We start from the raw sequence: 26,761 nt of genomic DNA, 5'->3' as shown, positions 1-26,761 counted from the left end.
CTTTTTTAATAAAGTGCACATTTCTTCAGCTTTGTCACTGATGTACATGGTATGTTATGCTATGGGTAATATCATTCCCCCTGCCTTCTGAAAGAGATAAGTCAAGTGTTCTTTTGTTATGCAAGAAAAGTGGAAATATATTGAATTTTCTTTATTCTTTCTTTATATTGTTGTACACATGTGACATCACAAGCTATAGTAGTCTTCTCATCCAGCTGTGACTGAGCAGAAACTTCAGAAATTCATAACTTTTGAACGGATTGTCCGATTTTCCTCAAGCTCTCACTGATGTAGCTACATTCACTCAATCCACATGTCTACGAAGGTGAGCTTGTCCTCTAATGGTAGTGCCTCTAAAATTCGCAAGTAATGTGCATGGAAAATCTGGACTGGGCAAACTGCTTGAAACCTTCCCAACTAGGCTCTGTACAGACTGACTACCCTTTCTTTTTTCTTCTTCTTCCTCTTCAAAAGAAAAAAAAAACTTAGCATAGATACAAGGCTACATCAAATTTCGCTGACTCTCCACCCTTAGTGTCCATTCCAGCCAAGTTTTAGAGAGTACAAGGTCTAGCACAAGGTCTTGGCACACTGCGTGCCACGTGTGTGAGTGTGAAGAATGGATGACTCAACTCTCCCAAACCCACAGTCTTCCCTGATGAATTAGGCACTAGTCTCGTAGAAGGACACTGACACTAACCTCTCTCCTTTTGTGCAAACGCTAATGAACGCTGCCACCAAGGGTACTCTCTCTGTTGGAATGGCCTTATATGTACATTACCAACGGCAATGATCCATTATACATGCGATGCACACATCAGACAGAAGCAGCGAAATCTTTGCTCATGGATAACTGGTGCAATGCAACCCTGGCTTGTCCACGCGTTGACTCGAGAATGGCATCACATATGATAGCCTCTGACAAGACAAAGTTGCTAGGAAACTGAAGTCAATGCACTCTTAATTCCTTTTTTGCCTTTGAATCAAGTCAATGCCATCTGAGACAAAGTTCTATTTGTGTCAAATGATGCAACCAAGGTAGTGATGATGCACTTACACGCAACATTGGGATGCCATTTTTTTTTTTTTTTTTTTGTTGGGGGGGGGGGGGGGGTTCTGCTTTGTTTTTCATCAATATAGGGAATCTCTACACTATGCCACCAATACTAATCAACAGCTTCTCGATACATGCACACACCACAAAACTTTTTTGCATAAGCATAGAAGCAGTAGGGCACAATGCATTGATTTTTTTTTTTTGGGGGGGGGCACAAATTTTTTCTGTCAGTATTCAGTCAGAAAATGTATCATCACTTCTCACAAGCACCAAGGTTGATGATTCTTACCCACTTCACACATTTAAAAGTAATCCCCTGAAACTGTCTATATCAGACTGTTCATGCAATATGAAATGCCCCAAGATATGTCCTGACTGCAAGTGAACCCCTCATCTCACCATGTGGAACATACCCTGCCTGATACTTGGCACCCTTCCTGGAAATGAGCCTCCACCTCATGAATGGCATTGATATGTGAACCTGAACCAATTTACTTTATGTGTTTTTATCTGGAGTATATAATCACTCAAAGAAAAAAAAAATCATACTTATGACGTGGTGGGGTAGCGTCTCGATTTCCTGCCTTTTGTTATGAAGCCATTAAAAGCCGAAGAATCCATCAGTGTGTGTGTGTGCAAAGCTGGAAATTGAAATCCCTATGTAAAATGGTGGTGAGGACAATGGGTACTTTGCCATGAACATTAGCATGGAATAATACCTAAACATTCACTGAATAGCCAGAAACACACGTACTGACTTCTTTAATAGTCTATTGACTCAACACAACACAACATGCATTGTGCCAGTGGGGCCTTTCAGATTACATGGATGTTGACCCTACTCTTATCAATCAACCAGGGATGCGTTCACATTGTGAAAACATTTGCTAAATTTCAATCTATATTACACATGACAACTAGTGCACGTTGATGATATTATGACGACATACACAAGGTATCCAGGGGACTACCGTGAGAAGACAGTGCCCAGTGGCACTGGGATGGCTGCAAAATCCTGGGTCGAGATGCTCCCAGGTCCGCATCATGGACGAGGGAGACAGCCCAAATGCATTCACATCCGCTGCGATCGGGATGCAGCTCACCACGCCGGCATGACAATCAAGAAGTCCACAAGACAGGATCTCTCAAATAAATTCCTTGGGGGAATGTAGATTACATTTTCCTCACATATTCACACAGCCGCATCATCTAGTGCCCTGTAAGTCTGCACCTGTCGTGATGGCGATGCCATAAATACACACATAGAGGGAATATCTGCTAATCTTTATGGTCCATGTACCAATCAATGTCTATGGCAAGTCTTGAAATACACATCGAACGACCGGCTTCCGCACAAAGCAGGACATCTACTGAACTTTGGCATTTAAAGCAAAAGATAAAACAATAAAAGAGCGCAAGCAGGAGCAGAGCACCAAATCCTTGCTTGTACAGCTCCCTCGCACAGCGAGATGGATCACAAACTGGGGGGTGACTCCATAACTGCCGTGGGTCTCCCATCCCGACATCTTTTGGCGGCTTCAGGGGTTGGCCGGGTCCACTTTCGACGGCTCGATGCCGATGCTGTCCTCGTCCTCCAGGAGCGGGACGGAGAGGTCGTCGCTGGGCAACTGGAGGTTGACGAGCTGGACCGAGGGGGACTGAGGCAGGGCCGTGGCGTGCTCCTGGATGTTTGGCAGGAAGTAGGCGACGAGGAGCGAGATGATGACGAGGAACGAGCCGAACACGAAGGGCGGACCAGGCATAATGCTCTGAGATAGTGAAAATACACAATACATGTATCATGAATGTACATCAAGTTGGAGAATGCATTGTGCAATATGAGTATAAAAAAAAACAAACAAACACATATCACAATCAAACACAAATAACTATGCAACTATCTAGCAAAAGACAAATATTCAAAGAATCAAAACAAGACACAAATTCCTTAACAAAAGAGAAAAACAAGACATCAGTCATCATTTCCAATATCACTTGAAACTTAGACCACTAAAACAAACAAACAAACAAACATGCACACAAACAAACAAATGAAAACATGCGGAAGTTATGTTCTCATGATTGTCATTCACAAACATTCTTGCTGGTATGACTAACAGGATGACAACCAGATGCTGATATTCACATCTGTGCGTATCAGTTCCTGTTTATCAAAACAAAATTTGATGTCAAGTGTGATGCACAAAATTGTCTTTAGTGAATGCATACAGGTGCATAAATGCTTACATAGTGTGAGCTTGCTTTGTTTGTTGTTGTTGTTGGGTTTTTTAGTGTGTGCGCACTTTTCAGTACAGTATGATATGAAGTTGGCAAGCAGCTGTCGACTGAGTCGGGCATTAAACATGGCACACACAAAATCTAAAAATCCGGCAGCATGGGAATTCGTGCAGGGGGAAGGCTGACCAGATTCATATATATATTTCCATTTGAGAGTCTCAATAATGAAATGTGTGTAGCATTGACACTGATCTCCACCTAAAGTACACACATGGCAAAAAGAGTCTCAACTGAAGTTGAATGTTACCAATGAGCTTACACTTCGATGCTCATATTTGTTGATGGCGACAGTCTTGGTTTTCGAATGTACCGCGGTGGGTAGCAAATGAAGAGCTATTCAATCGGGCCACCCTACTTGGTCTTTGAAGGGATAGTATGGTATTGGGTGAGGTGAGGATTCATCTTTTAACTGTTTGCAAGATACTTTTAGAAACCACTTTATGGAATCTTAAAGAGCATATTATTCTAAGAGGAATTTTAAAAAAATCATTTGATGAAAAATAGTTTTGAAATGGCTGAGATATCCAAAAGCAAAGTAAAACAAAGCGATCCTAATAAAAGGTGGGTCCCATCTTTGATTAGGATTACTTTGTTTTGGACATCTCAGCCCTTTCATATCCAATTTTCATCAAATAAACTTTGAACTCCTCTCAGAATTATATGCTTTTTCAGATTTCATGAGAGGTTTCTCATTATCTTTAAAAAGAAAAATCATCATCAAAAAACATTGAAAACCTTAAGTCCCATCTCAACCGAAACGGTACCATTCCTTTATAGGGGAAATCCAGTCCATATATAAGTTAGTCTGATAAAAAAAAGTAAAATATTACAAGTTCAACGGTATAAATTTGATCAAAATGGATGAAAAATGAGGAAGCTATGATATTTTGAAGTTTCGCTGTTTTGGGAGGAAACAGTTCTTGAACAGTCAATATGAATATGCAAGTAGAAAAGTGAGAATGTCATTCCCTCACAACTTACCATATACGTGTAGTTTGTACATAAGATTTTGAAATTTCCTGTTTTTCATTCAAATGCAATTACGCCCGAGGCTCAAATCCTCATATATCTAACTGATCACTATTCTAAAGTTATTCAATCAGGTATAACGTCATGCTTCAGACTTCAATGACAGAAACATTGAATTTTCAGTTTTTTTTTTTTTTTAACACGATCAATGCAAAATTGTGAGGGTATGACATGGCAAGCTCACTCATTTGCATATTCATATCCACTGTACAAGAACTTTTTTGCAGAAATTATCAAAACTTCAAAATTTCATAACTTCCTTATTTTTCATCTGATTTCAGTCAAATTTTTAACATTGAACTCATGGAATTCTACTCTTTCTTATCAGACAAACTTATATTTGGACTGGCATTCCTCTTTAAGCAGCAGCAATTAAAGGTATAGATCACACAGTCTTTGCTGTATCTTACCTCTGCCATTGGATTCTCCATCACATCCTTCTCTGGTTTCTCCTCCAAATTGGCACTGTCCAGGTCCACGTCAAAGAAGTAGAAGATAACACCGTACAGGGCCGGACCGAGTCCCGTACACAAGCTGCGTATACCCGTTACCATTCCCTGCACAACGCCTGCATGGAGAACATATTTTTTTTTTTTTTTTGGGGGGGGGGGGGAGGGGGATAGGGAAATACAGGAATAAAGATTGGATTCAACTCTTTTCTGTTTTCTTCTCTTCTTTTATTTTACTAATGTTCCATTAATATCAGTAAGTTCTCTTTCCCCTCTTTTGGGGCGCAATTGCACAACATCAGTGAGCGGTAGTGTGCATGCATGTATAAAGAAAGAGCTACTTCAGAGGGGCATTTCATGAAGCACTTTGGCCGGATATTTTTCCGACGAACTGTTACAGGCTACTGAAATCCTTGCATCTGGGGGGTGTTTCATCAACGTTTGTCGGCGCCGACAACTTGAATCACCACAGTAACAGTCAGTGACCAGAGCATCTCAGCCAATCAAAACCAAGGATTCTGCTGAAATTGGTCAGCGCCGACAGTTGTCGGTGCTGACAAGCATTGATGAAACACTCCCCTGATTGGCTAAGAGCAAATTTGTCCGACAACTTTGTCGGACAAAATGTTTCATGAAATGCCCCCCTAGAACAGAGTGAAATGGTGTGTCATCCGTTTGTCTGAGGAGCTGCAAAGCATCAATCACAAAACAGCAAGACAGGCCAAACTGGGGCCAGGGATGCCAACTTGTAGACAGCATTGCAGTATTCTCAGGGCTGAAAAAGTATATCTTTCTTAGGGGGTGGGGGGGGGGGTGGGGGAACAGTACTCTTAGCTCTCCTGAAATAGACATATGTAGTACTACAATGTGAGAAAAACAGTACTGCCAAAGTGGAAATTTTCATGGTGTAGAAAATTTCATGTATTTCGCGGAAAGTGCAACTGACACAAAACACTGAAGCATGCAATAACATTTGCTTCCTATATAGGTAATACATGTACATTACTAATTCATATTCTGATTCCGTGGAATTAAAAACATGCAAAATTCACCTTATCCTGCGAAGCACAAAAAATTACTCACACCAAACTTTCCACTTGTACAGTATTTTCCATGAAACCTGCAGCATCCTTTCTTTTTCTTTTTTTTTTCTTTTTGGGAGGGGGGGGGGGTGGGGGAAAACAAAATCGTCGGCCTTATGCCAAAAGGGCCTTAACACCATAGACTTTGTACACTATCAGTGCCCTTTTGGCATGAGGCCGACGAAATACTGGAAAAAAAAGTTACAGTTGGCATCTCTGTGGGACCCTCACCTTGCTTGTCGGGGTCGGCACTGTGCGACACCATGGCGCTGATGGCGGGGAAGTTGATGCTGCAGACGCTGGCGATGACCCCCGCCGCCCACATCATCCACTGCTGAGAGGCGAAGCCATACCACATCAACTCCAGCATCTCACACGTTAGCCCCACCATGATGGTGTGCTTGTGACCCAGGTTGCGTATTAAGAAGCCTAATAGTAACGTCTGGGGGACATGCAACAAGCAAATGGGTTGAGGACACTGTCTTTGACATTGTGGTGGCCTCATTTCATACATTGTCACACACTACAGATGGAACACTCCAGCATGCAAAAGTTATGAGAATAAGACCCCGTTTACAGTGCGGGGCTGGGCCGAGCCGCGGCCGAGCCCAGCCTCAATTGCGGGTCAGAGCCCCGCAATTTTGTCCATTTACACTGCTGGGCTCGGCCGCGCTTTTAATTCAAACCTTTCAATATTTTGTTGTAGTGGCGCTCTGCTTGTAAACAAACGCGATTTGGTATAGTCTGGTTTTTAGACCCTTTGCCAACTGGATTCCATTGTCGATGTTCGGGCAAAGGCCTTTGCTGAAGGAAAAATCCATTGCAGGACAAAACCATCTTAAACTATACTAGTTTTCGACGTTGAGGGGGTTAATATCCTGAATAACGAAATAGTGCGGGCAGAGGGTTTGGAAGCCAGATTAAAATTGGCCACGCATTTTGCCCAGTTTGCCTTCACACTGAGAAAAGGCCGGGCTCGGCCGCGGCTCGGCGAGACCACCTCCAGAGCGTGGCCAAATGCGCGGCCAATTTTGGCCCCACATTTGGCTTTTTGCCCGTTTACACTGAAATGAAGGCGGGCTCGGCCGCGGCCGAGCCTCACACTGTAAACGGGGTCTTATACTGCCACTATTAGAGATACTTAGTATACAAGAGATCTATGGACAAATATTACAATTTACCAATACAAATGTTATCATCAATACAACCATTAATCTTAAAGGGACTGTACAGTACTGGTTGAGATGAGGATTCAGGTTTATAGCGTTTTTCGGTAAGATAATGAGAAACCTCTTATGAAATATGAAAGAACATGTAATTTCAAGAAGGATTCAACGTTTATTTGATGAAAATTGGTCTTGAAATGGCTGAGATATCCAACACAGCAATCCTAATAAAATTGACAGGCCACAACTTTTATTAGGATCTCTTTGTTTTACTTTGTTTTTAGAATCTCTTAGTCACTTCAAAAGCGACTTTCATCAAATAAAATTTTGATTCCCCTTAGAATTGTATGCTCTTTAACATTTCGTAGAGTGGTTTCTAAATATCTTGCAAAATGTTACAAGCTGAATCCTCACCTCAACCAGTACTGTACAGTTCCTTTTAGGTTAGAGGGAAAATTTCTACTCAGCAAAGTTCCTAGGGTGAATAATCATCTGCCATATATATGAATGTCAAAACTGAGAAACCAGCTTACTGATCTATAACTTTAATTGATGACATGAAATTCACTTGGGAGATCTGATACACTTTTACCTTTACACTTAATTGGTCTATATTTTGTAAGATATATAAGAGATCTATGGGACAAGTAATACCATTTACCAATACCAATACAATCACCAACACAACCATTTATCTTTAGGTTAGGGAAAAAATTTCTACTCAGCAAAGTTCCTAGGGTGAATAATCATCTGCCATATATACGAATGTCAAAACTGAGAAACTTGCTGCCTAATCTATAGCTTTAATTCATGATGTGAAATTCACTAGGGCGAACAGATACCTTAAACTAAATGGCCTTTTTTTAATGTTTCCAATGTGGTAAGTGTGTCTGCCTGTTCTTCAACCTATATGTATGTATACTGCTAAACTGATAATAAACATCTGGTCATTTCACACCTTAGTACAACTGTTAGCGACAGATAGCTGCAAATTGACAGGCAAACAGAAAATGAGATACCATCATACTCACTTGAGCAAATACAGATAATACTCCAACTAAAGCTATATATGCTGGCACCTCCGCAGGGGAGAATTTACCAACCTGAACAAAGCATCAGGGAAGAGAAAGAGAGAGAAAGATAACGGATGAATGGAATTTTATCATGTAGCTTACATAATTTCAAGACCTCTGATTTTGTTACATAACATACATTGTCAAGACCAAATTTAGAAAAGACAGATCCCAGATGGCTACAGCTTTACAAAGCTACATTTACACTGTTCGAGTATTTAACCCGTTGAGGATGGGCTGATTTTGCTACAACACCCATTTCCCATAGACGCTTGCCTGAGTATACTTGGGATTCGTCCTCAATGGATTAAGAGTGGCGAGGTAGCTAAGTCGGTAGCATATCTACCTTTCAGTCGACTGGCTTGGATTTGGGCTTAGGTTAGAATTCAAATGAGACTTACTGAGCAATGTTGTGTGTTATCATGCTGTTCCATCTACTAGTAGTAGCAGAGGCAAAACACTCAGTCCTCGAATAGGACATAAAATGGAGGTCCCGCGTGTGAAAGAGTCACAACCACCGCAGGTAAAAGATCCCGCTTCATTTATTCATCACAATGAGTAGGGTGCATAACCTGGTGAAGTGGTCTCCCCTAACTCCATGTAAGACCAGCTAGTGTAGCTGAATATGGACTATCCAACCATAATGTCTCATGGAAAATGAAAACAAACAAATGATATTGCACTGAAGCACACATCTGGTATGATACTGTTTCAACATTCAGTCCAACCTCAGTTATCCGGCCATGTCGGAACCGGGGTACGTGATATGGCCGGACATTAAGTGAGATATGTTCCAGCACAGCGTTTTCAAGCAAGTTGCGTTGAGGATATTATGTAAAGCATTGTTAATTTACTACTCAATACAGTGGACTCCCTTTATGATGAAGTCCTTGGGACCGGCAGTTTTCTTTTGCTATAGCAAAATTTCGTTATAACCGAATAAATAATAAAAAACATAGAGAGGATAATGTTACAGGGTGAATTCTTATTTCATTGTAACCGAAATTTCATTATAACCTTGTTCGTTATAACGGGAGTGCACTGTACAATGATTTACAGACAATGTCTTTCCCACTCTCAGAATATAGGCCCTTGCGGCATGAATCTGTGCTTGATAGTCAAATATATACAAGCATTGAAGAGATGAATGAGATACGGACTGATGACTACTGTAAAACGAGGAATGTTCGCATGCATTTTAATTTCACGAAATTCGTGAGAGCCAAGATTCGCACGATTAAAATGCACACGAAAGTTCTCGTCTACACTATAAGCATTGAATGCAAGTGGCAATTCGCAAAAGTCTCATGCCGCGAATATATCATGTTTTACAGTACTCTGCAGTCAATACACATAATACTCACCATTCTAAGATACAGGAACATGCATGAATATTGACCGGCCTCAGGCAGGTACGACAAGAACACAGCTATACACAGCATTAATACTGTGTAGTCTTTGCCGACTTTGCGAAGAGACTGCATGGTGGGTAACAATGAAAAGACAAGTTACGTGTGAAGGTGGGGGAAAAAAACGAAAGGGGATCTCTGACATGTAATATCTAACTGCATCATTACTTTCCATGCAGAAGATCAGTGTTAAGATGTAGTTGTAGCCTAATAATGCATAGAAATGGCTAAATCTAGCATGACCAAGTTCAGCTGTTTGGAATTAATAAAACAAGAAAAAAAAAACACTTTCATAAGATCTTAGCATTTCTTCATACCTCTCTTTGCCTTTTAAAGTCATTATCAGGGAAAACAAAACTGGTTCATAAATAGCTCTCTCGCTCACAAAAAAATAAAAAATGATAATAATTCAGTTCTAATATTCTATATTATCTTTTCCAGCCTATTTTGAGATAAGTTCCACAAGAAAGACAATGACAAAAAAACTCTGAAAATTGATCTTGCTAGCACTTACTGCAAAGGGATCTGCCTGCTCCCATGATATCGAGGCGCCCCACGACGCCCTGCGCACTTTCTCTGGCAGCGACTCCGGTACTGCCACCAGGATAAATAGGACGTCACACAGGGCGATCGCCGTGGCAAGAAACACTACAAAACTATCCCCATATATCTGCCCCAGGTAGGTGCCCAGGGCGGGGCTGGTGATGAGACTAGCTGCAAAGGTGGCTGACACCTGTTCAAGCGAAACAGACAAATCAAAGAAATGGAGATAGCATTCTTCATGTCTACATGCACAACAGTTGTCAAGAATAAGACACCATACAAATGTATTACAATCATTGAAAAACAAAACGTTTCAATTTTTTTTATTACAAAGTACCAATCTGCACATATACAGACTTTCCTGGCATTTGAAATGGATCCATCACATCAGGAAATAGACATATCATAATTTAATTTGATGTTAAGTAATTTGATTGCTGTTTTTCCATGGCGAGGGGTGTTTTACGGAAGTTTGAAATCAAATGCCATTTGTAGGAAACTCTGTTCATACAGCCTATGGTACATGTACTAGATAAATAGATGGTTTTAATCTTTCTGTATTGTACACTATCATTATTTGTATAGGATGTTTTAGGGGCGCATTAAAATCACATATTCTTGTCTGCTTGCTTTCACTGTGCAATACAAGAGTGTATTGAACAGAAACACACAGGCCGATGTACTAATTCCCCAAAGGTTGCCATTGTTAGTGGCTGTGCAATAATACACCGTAGGCAGTCTCAAATATCTTGCTACATACACAAGTGCGAGTCACTCCTTACGCAGTGGAGAGTCGATTTTAATAGCAAAGTCTAGTAGAAGTACAGTACCTTCTTTAATACATGCTTCTCCTGATAATGATTATGGCTAATTTTGATTAGAATGGATGGCTTAATTCATGGAATACCAGGGAATATTGCACTTGTTATGACCAATATTGCACTCATCTTCAATTTGTGCAATATTTATATTATATTTGATGGCTATGTATGAGATACCAGGGAATATTGCACGAGTTAGGGTAGTAGTAGCAAGTGTTTGCACACTCAGCAAGCGCTCACGCAACAGACGAGACAGGTACGGTGTATTCTTGAACGGCCAGTAACAACGGTAGTCTATGGGGAATTAATACGTTGGCCTATGCGTTTCGTTCAATATGCTCTCATATTGAACGATAAAAATTGAGCGGACAACAATACGCATTTTTAATGCGCAGCTAAAATGACCTATGTAGATGATGATCCCTGATATCCCATTCATAGCCATCCAATATGATATGAACTTATATTGCAGTTCTGAATGGAAGACTCTATGTCTGATCAATCACACCATTCACATCTATCATCTAACACTTTACATCTTTATGCTGGAATCACAGTTTAGATAATTTTGCATGAAATAATATGAAGCTACTACACTGTACCAGAAAAAGATTAAACAGTTCCTGTATCAGTCAGACTTTTGCATGGGTGGCTCCTGCTGTCTGTATGGATATCGTTAATTTACAAACGGTTCATGATTTATCACCTATCAATCACAGCACTACACTATATGTACTCTGAGTAATCACTGCGAACAGTTCAATGACCTGTTACTTTACACGTCACTGGTACCCTCCCCCCCCCCCCCCCCCTTGTATATCACTTTTATGCTTTTACTTTCAAACTGTTTATTAAGATATATCCTAGATGCTATGAAGATGTATTGCAGAATGATTTTCTGGCAAAGTTAAATTCTTTTTTGATATATCCTTTCTATATCTCTTTTTGTTCACTTTTCTGCAATTTTTACAGTTGATCCATACTTGTGAGACCAGCATTAAATAGGATTTATATATTCCAGAGATGGCACACAATATCACCACTCTACATGCACTAAATATCAATGAAGGCAATGGATCTACAACACAATGCTCGCTGAGCCCGAGACACCCTCAGATATACTGGGGGATTTCTCTGTAAACAGTTATTATTCATCTAATCTGCATTAGTCAGAGCCAAATCTCTGTGCACTGCTCTGCACCTGCTGTGGCACTCAACACAGCTTGCCCTTACCCAAAGAAGTCAGCCATTGAGGAAAAAACAAAGACAAAATCCCATTGAAGTAATTAAGAGCTTCTCAATGGGACAGGGTTGCGAAGAAAGGGGGGTGGACGACTGAAGCTAATAACACGAGTCTATCTCTACTGCGGTTCTACTAAAATGTCAGCAGGTCAGATCAAGTTCATGGAGTGGGATTAAGACAAAGGAAGCAGAAGCACTTCTATCACATTTTTCCCCCTTTGTGTAGTCCTCCAGATATCTTTCAGGCAAGCAAAAAGAAGTTTCCCATGTTCACAAGGGTGGTTCCTTGAGTTTTTAACTACATGTATGAAAGACATGATACGAAGATTATCCATATACACATTGTACATATGTGTACATGCAAACTTTATGAATTTAAAAATCAGTATGTGGTGTTTGACAATATTCACTACAAAAATAAATTATAGGAAACTGTTGCCACTCAAAAAGGCAAGTCAATCTCCCAGCATACATCATGGCATACAAAGTACAAAGGGAAAACTTTCTTAAATACAACTGTAAACTGCTACAAAATGTAACTGTAAATTCATAGCCATTCTGAGCAACTAATCTAAGGGCACATACTTGTATTTTGCTTCTGCTTTCATTAGATTGTTAACCCCTCCCTTGTTCAATTGTGTGTGTGTTTCAAAATATTTTCAGATATTTATCTATTTATATGTTTATTTTTCATGGGGGATGGGGAGGAGGGTGGTGCTTAGTTCAACTTTAGAGAAGCACTCTGAGAGCACAGAACTCCGCCAAGCATGCAGCTCATTTCCATCACTGATCTTGTTCTTCCATAGAGATTTCAGTGATTTCTACCCATACGTACTTATAGCATTGTGTGCTGAAAGTCGCCCGATTTCCCAATATAGAAGCCTTTGTTACGTCATAAACCCTCAGCTGCACGGCGCGCCTCGCCCTAGTAGAAACTAGAGCACGCACTTTAGTGCGCGCATGCAAACCTCAAATACGCGCAGCCTGAACTCCCAAGTTCATTGACCCAACTGCCAAAATATAAAAAATCCCTTATAAATTCCCCGAAAATTCTTGGGTCACTACCAAAATTTAATCATCTGTTACTTGTATCATTCTAAACCTTTCCTGCAAGTTTCATCCAAATCCGTTGACTACTTTTTGAGTTATTTTGCACAAGGCAAACAAACACACAAGCCAACGGTAACGAAAACATAACCTCTTCCCTTGGCGGAGGTAATTAAAACATACATGCAATTGCAGCAATATCATGGTGTCAGATCCAATTCGTTTCATTTGTTAAGGTCTCTCAAATCTACTCACCAGGCCATAGGCTGAACTGCGCTCAGATTCTTGCGTGATGTCGGCCACATACGCGAATATTAGCGAGAACGTTACCGAGAAGACACCCGATACCGAGAGCATGGCAAAGAACCACCTACGATGTGCGACACAATGGAATGGAAAACAAAACAAAGTTTTTATATCACAGACTCAACTGAATTTATTTCATCTCGTTAATCTGACCTGCATGACACCATATCAATCATGAGACTGGAGTGCAGTTTTCGGAAATTGCTACTAAGACAATGATGCAAATTCATCTTTACGGTGTGTATATCGTACATGTTGTAAATAGACTAAAGCCCTGCTAACAGCTGCAGGGAAGCACGCATTAATACAGCAAATACTAAGAGAAAAGCACTTACAGACAATTTTAGTGAATGAATTCCCACAGTTTATTTTTCACATAAACAAATAAAGCAGTAGTTGCAGTGCCACAATTCCAACAGCTTCACTTAACCCATATACCAATAATATTTTCCCATGACATATTTTGATCTTTACAAGAGTATTGTTTTTAATATCTTCATTTTTCATTAGTGTAATTTTACTTGAACCTGTTGAAGACTAGTCCCAAGTATACTTGGGCAGATGTCTATGGGAAATGCGTGTTATAGCAAAATCAGCTCGTCCTCAATGGGTTTAACTTTTGCAAAGTCATATTGTCTTTTATCCATGGAAATTTGCTGAACACATATATACTGGTATTCAGGACAAAATTTGGCTCATTTCTTCAATCTTTGACACTTCAACATACCTATGCATGTCTTGACTTGTATATCATGTCACCATTTCACATTGTAAACTTACAATGTAACGGATTGTAACAATATATTCAGTATGAACAAACTCATGGTGATGCAATAATTCGTTGACATTTTAAAGGTCCAGTTTACCTTTGGGAGTAGTGATGTAAAAAATAGTTATGAGTAGGTCTGTTGTATCACAAAACAACCTAACATATAAAATTTTTGCAATAGAGCCTACAATATGAGAAGATATCAGTATTTTTCTCAATAAACCATAACTGTAAGACGGTTTAGTCTGGAAACATTTTCATTATAACTATTGTTCACATTTTGTGTATTAAACAATACTTAACATCGATAATACAGATTCAAATTTTTAAAGTGGTTGTTTCTATCCCTAACTCACATTTTAGAACAATTTTAAAGCACTAATGCTGGGTTTTTGTTTCATCTGCAAACAGAAATTATGCCTTTAAACATACAGTATATCTAGACATTTCCTGACGAGTGTATGTTTAGTGAACATAGGGAGTGCCCACAGCAATGCATAACAGATGTCACGTAAGTTGTGCACATTTTGTTTCTGATGTCCATCATATTGATATATAAGTGTGTACTTACCAGGCGCTTATTTTCATGAGTGGAATGGGCATACACGTGAAGAACACGGTGAGCAGTAAGAAGGATTTTCTACCCCAGACATCTGACAACGCTCCCAGCATGGGTGCACTAAGAAAGGCCAGAAAGCCCTGTTCACATCGGAGAAATAAGACATTGCAAACACACATGAACAGGAATACACTGTACCACACATATTGTCAAGAATGATACTGAATAGTTTCATTCCCTTGTTTGGGAGTGGAGAATCAAGTGCTTCATGTAAACACTACCGCATCTGATACAGCCCATTCTAAGAAAAACATGATATTTGGAACTCTTTTCTTTGTTTCTTAGGATTGGTTCTGATCTTTCAAGTTTGCCTTGAGGATTACCGGTAGACTATTACAATATGTATCACCACACTTTTTCAAGATAGAGGATCACCCATTCTGAAGTAGCTGAGACAAACAAATGTATTCAAAGGTACTCAGCCCTTTCCTGATAAGTTTTAAGTATGTTTGCTCATTAAAAAACACACACATGGGGTCTACAATGTATATGAACGACACAGGTACACCATGCACACAAAACAACATGCACAATGCCAGTGTCATGTCACACAAACGATGGTAAAACAGTAATTTCTTAGAATCAGTCCCCTAATGACCTTAATGATGTTATCAACAGATTTGCAATTACGGCACGTTGCCACACGACCAATTCAAACGGATCATACAGATAGAGAACTAAGGTGATCTGGGGCAAAGTTGAATATCATAATTACACGTACATAAAAGCACTACAGTAGTACTGGCAAAGAGGAATGCATGGAAGGAATTGCTGGGTTAGAATGTTAACACACAAACCCAAACTCTTATTAACCCGACTGGTAAATTGTATGGATCACCAAAAAAAAACTTTGATCATAAGGTCTGAACAAAGCCATTTATGAAACAGATAAATGAATGACTATGGGTGTACCTGATCACTGAAACTACTTTAACTTTTATGGTACAAACTTTTGCACTTTGCCTTGGACAGGTCCAATGTCCTCTCAGGCATATGACACACAGTACAACTGCTTATTCATGCAGTGCTGATATTGTATTGCTCCACAATGCATGTGTACACATGTACATATTGCATGTGTTTTTCAATACAGTATAGATGGGGAAGCACATTGCCTGTCAACCGGAATGTGACCTACAATAATGTACAGGGTATACACTATACAGACTTCCCAACCTTTCTGATTGCAAAATATGATTGATTTGGCTCAAAAGTGGGAAAGAAAGACAGCAGTTCCCATAGGTGTGCAGTAAAATTATCAAGAAAAACACTAAACTAACTCCTATTGAAACAAGAGCTAGGAATGGACAAAATTCAGATTCTTTCCTCCATATTAAGAATGGTTGGGAGGACTGCAGTATACTGCATATTTATATGCTGTTATTTTCGTGAGGGTTTAATTTTCGTGAATTTTGCAAATCACAGTTGGATCGAGAGTTTAACAACACGTGAAAATGTCACCATGTGCTATGGGAATAGTGCATTTACCATAGCATTGGTGTCAATTCAAGAAAACATGTAATGAAAATGTCTGTGACCTCTTCATGCGCGAAAATATTTCCAGTTGTATCTCCATAGAAACATCTAGTATGTAGTAATGTGTTTACGGCATTACATACAACACACTATCACAGCATTTATAGCAAGGCATTCAATGGCTGGTGGCATCTACATTGCTAAAAACATATCGTAGTAAAGGTTTCATTTTAAACACAATGATTATATATGACCATCAAAACATTGGTAAAGTACAAAGGTCCATTATCTATAAACATTGCATACAAGAAAATGTGAGGAAATTGTGCTTTACAGGTACAATGCACATTGCCAGCCTCTACATTACTTACAACTTGAGTTTCATATAATTTATAATATACTGCCAGGGTTCACTTTAAGCCTAGATTGGGAAAAATAACAAACAGATTTAAAAAGAAGAAAAAAGTAACTTGCATACAATGCATTGCCTGTTTCAGCTAGTCATAATAATTCCCCAATTTGGATTAAAAAATCATTGTCCATAATGTCACAAGTTGCCCTTTAAAGTGCATGGCAAGAGTATCTAATGAATACCTGTATAACTGCCTCACCTCTATGAATTAATTATGGCATTAACCAGGCAGTATTTGTGATGCTATTACACATTACTCTTCAAGAGGCCTCAACTGCGTCACCTTGAGCACAGTATTCACAGTAATAAACATACATGTACATGCATGCCTGTCCTTGCAATACAATGGAAATCAGTTGTATCACTAGCCAGAGTACATGATTAGATAAGAGGCCAAGTCTGTTTTGCATAGCTACTGACAGACATCATACACTGTACTACACATTCACCACATTGAGTATGAAAATAGTAATTTACCACATAATACCACAATCTTCCCATAAAACTTTGGCAATGTATATCTATAGATAAACCCAACCCCCCCCCCCAAAAAAAAAAAAAAAATGCCTTATTTAACTTTTTGTTTAATTTGCTTGAGTTACTTCCTGCAAATTATCTATAGATCTTATCTACATGTATCACCACATATGCTCTTCCCTTTGCCTATTACAATGGGCTTAATTTCGTCCACATCCTGGATAAGTACAGCAAAATTTTTGGTCAGTATAGCGATGAATTACAGTAACACTTTAAATTCCTTCAGATACTTCTATCATACAAAAATCATGCACACTGTACAATGAAAAAAAAAAAAATGTTAATGACTATTCTATGTGAATTACAATATCACACTCTCTTTAATGGGATGGACAGGCCATGTAATTCAGAGTTCTACCCAAGCAGAAGCAGGTATATATCTAATCCCACAAAAGCATACCTCTCCAGCATGCAAATGCCATTAGCAGATTAAAAAAAAAATAACTGAAACAGAACTGGAACAGTACAACAAAGCTATAACACATGATAATCCCCTCTCAACTTCAAAACTCCAAGCTCAAACACCTATGGGCAGACCAACACAAGTGATATCAATCACAAGGCCAAGTAAAAAAAAAAAAATAAATAAATAAAAAATCTTTAGTTTCTTGTTCCCCGCCCGCATAATTATTATCATTTCTTTTAGTCGCAGCATCAGAGAAGTTTTATTTATTTTTTTTTAACTATGAAAGAAAAAAAAATTTCAAATGATTTTCGCTGCTTCCAGCTGTTGAACCTCGAACGAGTACAGCCTACATATCGTACTGTACTTGTAATGATTGGAAATTAGACTACCTGAACAGTACTGTAATGATTGGAAATTAGACTACCTGAACAGTGTTGTGCAGTGGATCTGCCATTAAACAGAAAAAAAAAAAAGTGCCCACATCCTCCTTTTTTTCAAAAAGTTAGGACGAGAAACTAAAACTATTTGTTTTACTTGTCCTAATCATTGATCCCTAGTATCAGTGTTACCTTCACACCAGAGTAATGTTTGTGTGATTGTGCAGGAATTGAGAAATGAACAAGAAATGATTGCACTTGGTTCAAGTCAGACATGAAAAGATGAGCACTGCCACTCATTTAAGATGGGTTAAATGTAGAGGATCAAAGTGCCAGGAATGTCTGAACATCTCCAAAAATACAACAATCTTAACTTTGCTCCCAGGCATAGATTTACAAAAGTGTGGGCAAGTGCTTGTGTAGCGGTTCCTTTCCATGGGCAACTATTGCATTGGCATCTACAATGTATAGGCACCTTAACTGTATGCGTTCCTTTCGAGATCTGGGCCCCATTTCATAAAAGATGTTAGGATGACAACTCTTGCTGGGATGACCACTTTCCACAGCAAACAGCCAATCAGGAAGCTGGATTCTTGTCGCTATCATGACAATAGTCATTCCAGCAAAGAGTTGTCATCAAATAAACTCTTTATGAAATGGGGCCCAGTTTTGTACTGCCTTCAAATGGAACATAATGCACGCATGTACATGTATAAAAGGAGCAACCTCTTGTACTGCTTACTACAACAAATGTGTGAGATGGACAGAACATTACACATAGACATTCACTCGACACATTGATGCATAATATGTTGACAGAATCTATAATTTCAACTTCAAGGCTGCAAAAGTGCAGTGCATCAATTACCTTGACACCCTGGACGAGTCCATTCATTAAAAATGTGTGTTCTGGGAACGTTTCACGTAGAACCTGCCACAAAGAAAGGCACAGGAAGGAAGAAAAAAAGAGAAAGGGGAAAAAAAAAAGAAGTTGGTTGCTGAACAAAGGAATGCCTAGAGTGTTCTACACATCAGGATGTTACACAAATTTTAAAAAAAAAAAATGTTAATGACCGGTCCCTTATCATCAAAGTGAAACTAACAATACAGGCAGAGCAGGTACAGTGACACTATGCATACATATGTACACATGATATACATGTATATGGGGCTAACTTTCAGTTTGGTTCAATGGAAACTTTCCAACATTATATCCCATACCATATTTATGCAAGAGGGAGCAGAGTCTATTCAAAGTGTCACAATCACACTGAGAGACTGAAAATACAGTTGTAGACATATATTTACATAAATTCAAAATTGAATAGTGTTACATGCCAAATATGGATCAAGGTGAGGTCTTTCTAACAATACTGAGAATCGTGAGAGGGTGCTGGGAAAGCCCCTGTCTATGATTGGCTAATGCATCTGAGGTTAAAAGAGGCTTTTTTTTTAAATCTGAGAGAACATCTACATTGACAGTTCTGAGAATATGTTTTATTAATTTATCATTTAAACACACATGTGTCTCAACTTTATCTACTCAGGGAAAAGTTTTCCGGTATTGCATCACAATTTGCTATGTATTCTTTATACCACTGCTTCACAAGCTATTTTTTGTGTTGCAGTTTTCTGGAGAGCATTTGAGATATCATTCATCAGCTAAAATTGTTGATCAAATTTGAGTTTGAAAATGATCCCCTGTATACTTATAAATTTATATCAAATGAATCAATATTTCTGGTAGATGATTTTCACAGTATGACTGTTCTACAGTTTCTTGATGGAAAGGGGCACACTATCAAAAGGAAACTGCGAGCTGGAAGCTACTGTCACAACAAAATAAATTAGTACTCACAGTGGTATTAAAGAGACATACTGCTAACTGCGATCCCCTGATTCATATCAATGAAAATGTCTATAATGAGAGCTATGCGTCATTTTTGTATGTCTGTGCTGGCATGTGATCACACACTGAAGACAAGATAAATATTGTTTTGGTTTCTGTATCTTGACTAAATGAGACTTCGTTTACATGCACAAACTCTTTTGGAGGAGTAACCACAGCCATTATTGATCATCTTCTTTTTTTTTTCCTTCTTTAAAAACAAAGATTCCTGTACACTGCAATGGATGTGTGGTACATGTATCACGCCATATGTGAACTTTGACATAATGGTGCTATTAGCAGGTACTTTGAAGCTTGCAAATGGTTCACTGTCATTAGGTGAATTGCCCAAAATCATATTGGCCCTTCCATTCCCAATATAAATGGTTCTCACAACTCTTGGAGTTGACTGTTCTTGCTTACCGATAACATGGGATTCGTAAGGAGACCCCAAGAGAAGAACTCCAGGAATATGACCACCAGAGCATGGTAGACACTAGGCTCCCCTATGCCCTGAAAGATACAAATAAACAAAAAACAAACAAACAAAGAGTTAAATGATTCTAAGATATTCTAGACACAACATGCAAAATGAAAGATGGCAAACGGTTTCATAAGCATCACATGAGCACAAGGGTGATTACATTGTACATTTCATTAACGTTAATGCAAATTAACGTTATGCAAAAACTGTCACAGAATTAAAGAGCTCTGTCAATTTGTTGAGTATTTTGTACACACATGGACCTGAATTCAATAAGGTAGATCAAAGTAATGATGTAAATTGAGTTCAATGACTAAAACAAGTGCAGAATAGGTGCACCTTGTACACACATGCATGTGATTATGCATTCAGTATTGAATGTCTGTTGACACATCAAATAAGTAGAGAGTAATTGAAATTTGCTTAATCCAAGGACTAGATTAAAGCTACAACATGTACCTTTTTGAATTCTGGGCATGGAGTACATCAGGAGACGGTTTCTTTTCATACATTGTAGTAGGCACTTTGGGTGCGTTCAAGCGCTCTAAAGCGATGAGTTATATTTAGAGAGGGTCGTGCATTTTGCAGCAAGAGGGTCATTCACCTACTGTGTAGCGTGCTTAAATCATTCACAGTTGTCCGGAACAAAGAGAATGAACTCTTTGCATTATAATGTATGCATGATACGAGCATTCTCAAATGTGAACTTTTGGTACGCTTTTGGTACCCTTTTGGAGCACATTGCGAAGTGGTCCACTTTTGGCTCGGTTTAGTACGCTACATGTATGGTACACTTGAGGATCGTTTGAGCACTCCCCTGGCGCGGGTACGGTAAGGTACAGTTTGCTTTAGGAGAGCGCTCGAACGCACCCTATGACTGCACCTAATCAAGGCTATAAGTTGGGTACATAGTGTAAGAGCAGACATTTCAACAGGAATGGTTCCTCTAAGATCTACTATTTAAATCAATGGTAAAATGGTTTAATTCCAATGGGCAAGCACACTGGTTATAAATCACAAAACGTGGCACATTCCTAACACCGTTATACTGTTTACTGGTACAACTGTACATTGTAGCTAATCAATGTCTAGGCTAAAGGCAATGACTTTTGTTCCATTTCTACTTTCACTGATTTCCGTAAAAGCTTACAAACATTCCCGTATGATGCCCTCTCAACAAAATATCATGCAAGTGACAATGTACACAAACTACCTCTAGAGGACTGAATCCTTCGGGTGCGATTATTAAATTTTCTTCTACACATGTGTTCACATTTACTGGCAGCTGACTGACAAGGTAATCGAGTGGTAGCATCCATCAATAATCTACAAGTAAACAGAACCTTCTAAAACACTTTACATAGTGCAGGCATCAGAAAGGCTTCATCATATTATAAGTGTTCTGTGTAATATAAATTCTCTGTAACAAAAGTTTGATTGCTCAGATGTCAGTCTTCTTATTGACTTTAGATTTTAATCTCCAGTATAGTATTCAGTCATGATCATTCATTATCATTTTGCATTTCATGCAGTGTTATAAAGCAAGATAAAACTGTCATTCTCCAAAAGTCTTGAGTAACAGATACACAGCTTAGATATTACAGTGAAAAGGGTCAAAGTGTACACATGTAAGCTTTCTTTTTTTGTAAAGAAAATAATAAACTTGAATTTGAAGGCACTTCTTAGAAATATAATGTAACATGGCATTTGCCTATGAAATACACCGTAGCATTCAATGAAGCTATTGTGATTACAGAGAACAAAGGGAAACAAAGAAAGGTGATTATTGGCTAGACCTGTACTACAAATATTATACACAAATGTACTGATAGACTATATTTGTACAAAAATACCTCATTTGCTCACACACAAGCACCCAAAGGACCCAACACATCACTGAAAATGCCTTATCTGTAAATGAACACTCACACAATAAATCAATATCTATGGGCACTGTGGCTATAGATAATAATTATTTGGTATATTGTGTGATCGAAAAAATTACTCAGGAGGTTGTGACATACAAAATTTTATGTGTGTAGGTAAGAGGCAAGTGCAGCAGCACAACTCTTTTTTTTTTTTTTTGGTTTCCTCTCTCGATTACATTCTTCTTTTTTGTCATTCTTTCTTGCTACAAAAAAATCCAGTCAAAGATTGTCGGCTTCTCAAAGCCTACTGAGTTTGAGACCTGGGAAACCTCCCAACAATGCATTCTCCATCTGCATTCTCCATCTGCTCTCCATTCATGCAATAAACACACAGGGCATCATCGCTAATGAAATAATGTCCACTGTTGAGGTCACTTACGGGCTGTACAATACAGGCATCTCATAAAATCCTAAGAGCCAGATACATACAATGTACATCCTGTACATCATGTACAATGTATGTTGTACTTGTTCTGTGGTTTAAATCCAAACTGTGCTTGACATTGATTATGTACAGAGTATGAGTTCAGTACAATACTGTAATTAACATACTACTGTAAAACCAGGAATGTTCGCGTGCATTTTAATTTCACGAATTTCGCGAGAGCCAAGATTCGCAAAGTTAAAATGCATATGAAAGTTCTTGTTTTAAACACTATATATATGCATTGAATGTTAAGAGGCAACTCACGAACGTTTCATGCCGCGAAAAAGGCCTTCGGCTCCAATTTACAAAAATTTCATGCCGCGAAAATATGTGTTTTATGCCAAATTCTGAATGAATAGTAAAGAGTCTACAAACAGTTCTCTTCAAAGTCCTGATTAATTTAAAAGATGAGACCTGTGAACATAAATTAGTGACTTACAATATTGTACAATATATTACACAGTATCTCTGTTTAAAAAAAAAACCCAAAACAATAATTTCGATCAAATAAACATTGTTAAAAATATTTACAGATGCCAGTGATATTCTTGTGAAGTGCCCTTTCAACCAAAACTGCACTGACCCCATGTGTTACATTCAGGATATGGTCTGGCATTTTCTCCAGATTTTCCTTCTTCTTCCCATAGAATCCTGGCAAATGTAGTAAGTGACTGCAGTCAACTACAAGGAAGTCTTGCTGACTATTATGTCACTTTTAATGGAGGTCTGTGTACAATGTATGTATGCAGCATACTGCAGTGATTTTTCTTGATATACGTGTACATTGTAGGTAAATCTCAGCCTGACTTCTTCAAAAACAGAAAGCGGACAGTGATAACCTCCAAACGGCTTTACCTCCAGTTGTACTTCTGTAGTACTCCATTTGTGAGCATTTTTATTGTAAGTCCTGAAGTCTTTAAGGCACAACAAATCCTAACCCCAACCCAAATCGTAATCCCAGGACTCGGGAGTATGCCTGTGCATGCAGGGAGTACGAAACTGTCAACTAGTCTAGTCTACATCAGAAAATGAATGTGGCACAGCATGTTAGAGCGAAGGCAGTGTACTGTAAAAGTGGTTTCTTTCGCGTACAGAAACTTTCGCGGTTTCCATCGGTGCCAACTTTTTCGCGTGTGTTTAAATTCGCGGTCGGTAATGATACAGTAGCATTGTAACAAGCGACGAGTTCAAAACATTTATTTTTCGCGTGATGTTAAATTCGCGGTTCAACCTCAAAGCGCGAAAAGCGTGAAAATAAAACCACCGCGAAAGAAACCACTTTTACAGTATACGGCCACCAGTGTGTGACTGTTGTACATATACTGTTTAGGGGTCGCACTTAACTTTTTTTTTAACTAGCCAGGCGGACTACTTAGAATCAATTTTGACACTGAAGCAATATTTTGGCTAGCCAGACGGACTAGTTACTTCAGAATTTTATGATTTTTAGCTAGTCCGACATGATTTTGGGTGGCCAATGGGCAGCGGACCATCGCCAATTTCGAACCCTGCTGGCGAAGTGGCGGGGACTGTATCAATAGCCTTTGGATTTGTGGCCGGCGAGATACAGCCACATGAACATATGAGGCTGTGTACATCATTGTTACGACTTAGTTTTCTGTCATTCTCGACAAATTTTTGTTTTCTTAATATAGATTCTACTTCATAAAAATAACATCGCCTTATCTCTTTGCTTTTTTGGTCTTGTCACAGACGTTTGTCTGTTTACTGCAAGTTCTTCCCCACAGACCCCTGGTTTGGTCCATTCTAAATTTCGTGATCGACATCTGGCCGGCTGGCTCAGCAGCAGCAGATGCCCCTACCCCAACGGCGGCAGCAGCCACACTGTATCTACAATGTATGCGCAATTTAACAGGAATGTATTGTATGCACATACACATTCATGCCTTAACGTGTTGTATGTGTACCGACAGCCGAAGTCCTAACAAAATTCCCCATGTAAAGACTCAACTCTGTTGTACTTACATGTACATTGTATTGCGATGATCCCTAGCAATTGCAAGCCCCGCTATCGATTACAACTTTGCTAGAAGTCTACTGATTTTAAATTCATAGTATACAACAGATGGTGAGAAAGGAGTGAAAAACATTGTAGGATAATGAATTTATCTACAACGCAAGAAAATTTGTCTTTTTTACTCTGCAAAGTGTGACAGACATTTTGTGATGTATCTGCACCCGTACAAAAATTTTACCTCCTGTGCCAAGGTTTGACCATACTGCAATTTAAGCAATGTAGCCTGTTTCTACATGTAGCTGGGGGTCAAAATTTGGACAGCGTTGTGGTCAAATTATGGCCGGCTTGTGTTTACACTGAGTGTTGTCCACTGCTGATGCAGACAGCAAAAATCTGTCTGTTCGGAGGAGGCCAAGTTTTGATCTTTTTTTTTTTGTTGCTTAATGCCAGTTCTCCCCTGAGAGGAATTCCATTAAGCCAGATCATGTAGCCTCCACAGAACATAAACAAATTGATCTTTGTGATTCTGTAAACTGTTCAGAGTCCGACCAGTAGACGGCATGTGAATGAAGCACAGTGTCTAATTGGGCTATGCAACTGCAAGATTCATTCATGTTTCAGAATTCTACAGACAGCTTGGCCTTGGGATTTTTTTTTTCTTCTTTAAAAAAAAAACAAAAAAAAACCTCCTAAACAAATGTTTCATCTGAAACCAATTTGTCCAAACGAGGAGGAAGGGGGAGTCGCAATATTGCTCTGTTAGTGTTAGTCCTTTGTAATAGCAAACTACATTGTAACGTTAGCTTGACTGGAGTCTTGGTTAGTTAAGCTGCATCTGTCAGTGTCATTGATAACTTTCATGTTTAACACACAACAGTCAAGTTGTGACAAAAACGTCTACGAGGTCTATGACAATGTATGGTAGACTCGTCCTACATGATGTATGGCACTGGGCAATAGTTTTGTATTCGGATATTCAGCATTTCATTCACTCAGAAAGAATGTCAATTTTAAAATGCGTTCTCCAGGCCATGTCCACATGATGACCAGTGATGACTGTCCTGTAACAGAGTGTACCCTGTTAAATATAGACCCTAGCTAGTCGATACCGGCATCCTGTCGTAGATTTACATTCCGTCATTAATCTAATTTTACTACAGTCAGTACAGAGTAATTTACAGCGTACAGCATTTAGGCCTACAATGTATGTAATGGTTAAACGGACAGTAAATTTAGACTACCGGGTACGTAAATTTACAACACAGCAGACAACTAGCTAAACTAGTCTATCTAACGTTACTCTAGTTCTAGTATCAAAATTCATGTGAATCGTGGGCGATCGTAACATGGATTTGTACAGTCTAACGTTAATTCATATGTTTTAGTCTTTTACTTTTAGTTAGACTCTGACTGATTTTTACACTGAATTCACTGTGTAAAATAGTGCGAGGTCTAACGTTAACGTTTAAATACAGTCGACACGAAACATACCGTTCTTCCTCCATCCTTTCTCTGCTTTGACGGCTGCCGAAGGGTGGTCAGCCTTTTCCGTTTCTTCGGCATTGCTGATTTTGTTTCTATCATTGAGACGGTATATTTCTTTCACTTCTTGAAAAGGAACTGCACAGGCCATAATCGGTCGTCATCTGGACGACATTGTCATCTTGTCGTCTGTTTCGTCACTCATGTAATAGTTAACACACGTTGATTTGATCCGATGTGTTGCGTTGAGTCAGCTTGGGATCCCGGACTGTACGATGTACGACTGAGCACTGTGTAATTTTCACTCGGGACGAGCTCACGCCATACATACAACACACAGTGCAATCACAGAAGAGTTCTGTGAGTGCAATCCGTGAGTGGTCCGTGTTGCAGACTTTGACCTTTGATACGCACTTACTTCCGGTTCCAGAGCAGTGCGCAAAAATGCTAGCCACA

At 39.1% G+C, this 26,761-nt stretch overlaps 1 protein-coding gene across 1 annotated transcript; it reads right to left on the bottom strand.

Moving 5' to 3' along the window:
* Positions 1-1,294: 1,294 nt before the first annotated feature.
* Positions 1,295-26,532, bottom strand: LOC139745349 (hippocampus abundant transcript 1 protein-like). Its single transcript, XM_071655748.1, has 11 exons — positions 26,315-26,532; positions 20,430-20,519; positions 18,987-19,049; positions 14,863-14,990; positions 13,472-13,586; positions 10,078-10,296; positions 9,519-9,632; positions 8,113-8,184; positions 6,147-6,357; positions 4,795-4,952; positions 1,295-2,826 (listed from the first exon to the last, which is right to left on the bottom strand). Exons 1-11 carry the CDS (start codon positions 26,405-26,407, stop codon positions 2,596-2,598), a joined length of 1,494 nt encoding a protein of 497 aa, XP_071511849.1. The 5' UTR covers positions 26,408-26,532; the 3' UTR covers positions 1,295-2,595.
* Between the last annotated feature and the right edge of the window lie 229 nt (positions 26,533-26,761).

The sequence above is a fragment of the Diadema antillarum genome, unplaced genomic scaffold, assembly GCF_040938485.1.
Source record: "Diadema antillarum isolate AM-2024a unplaced genomic scaffold, OU_Dant_1.0 scf00000036, whole genome shotgun sequence".
Classification (NCBI taxonomy): domain Eukaryota; kingdom Metazoa; phylum Echinodermata; class Echinoidea; order Diadematoida; family Diadematidae; genus Diadema; species Diadema antillarum.
The sequence above is the reverse complement of the archived record's forward strand: the minus strand, read 5'-3'. Positions and strand labels throughout refer to the sequence as shown.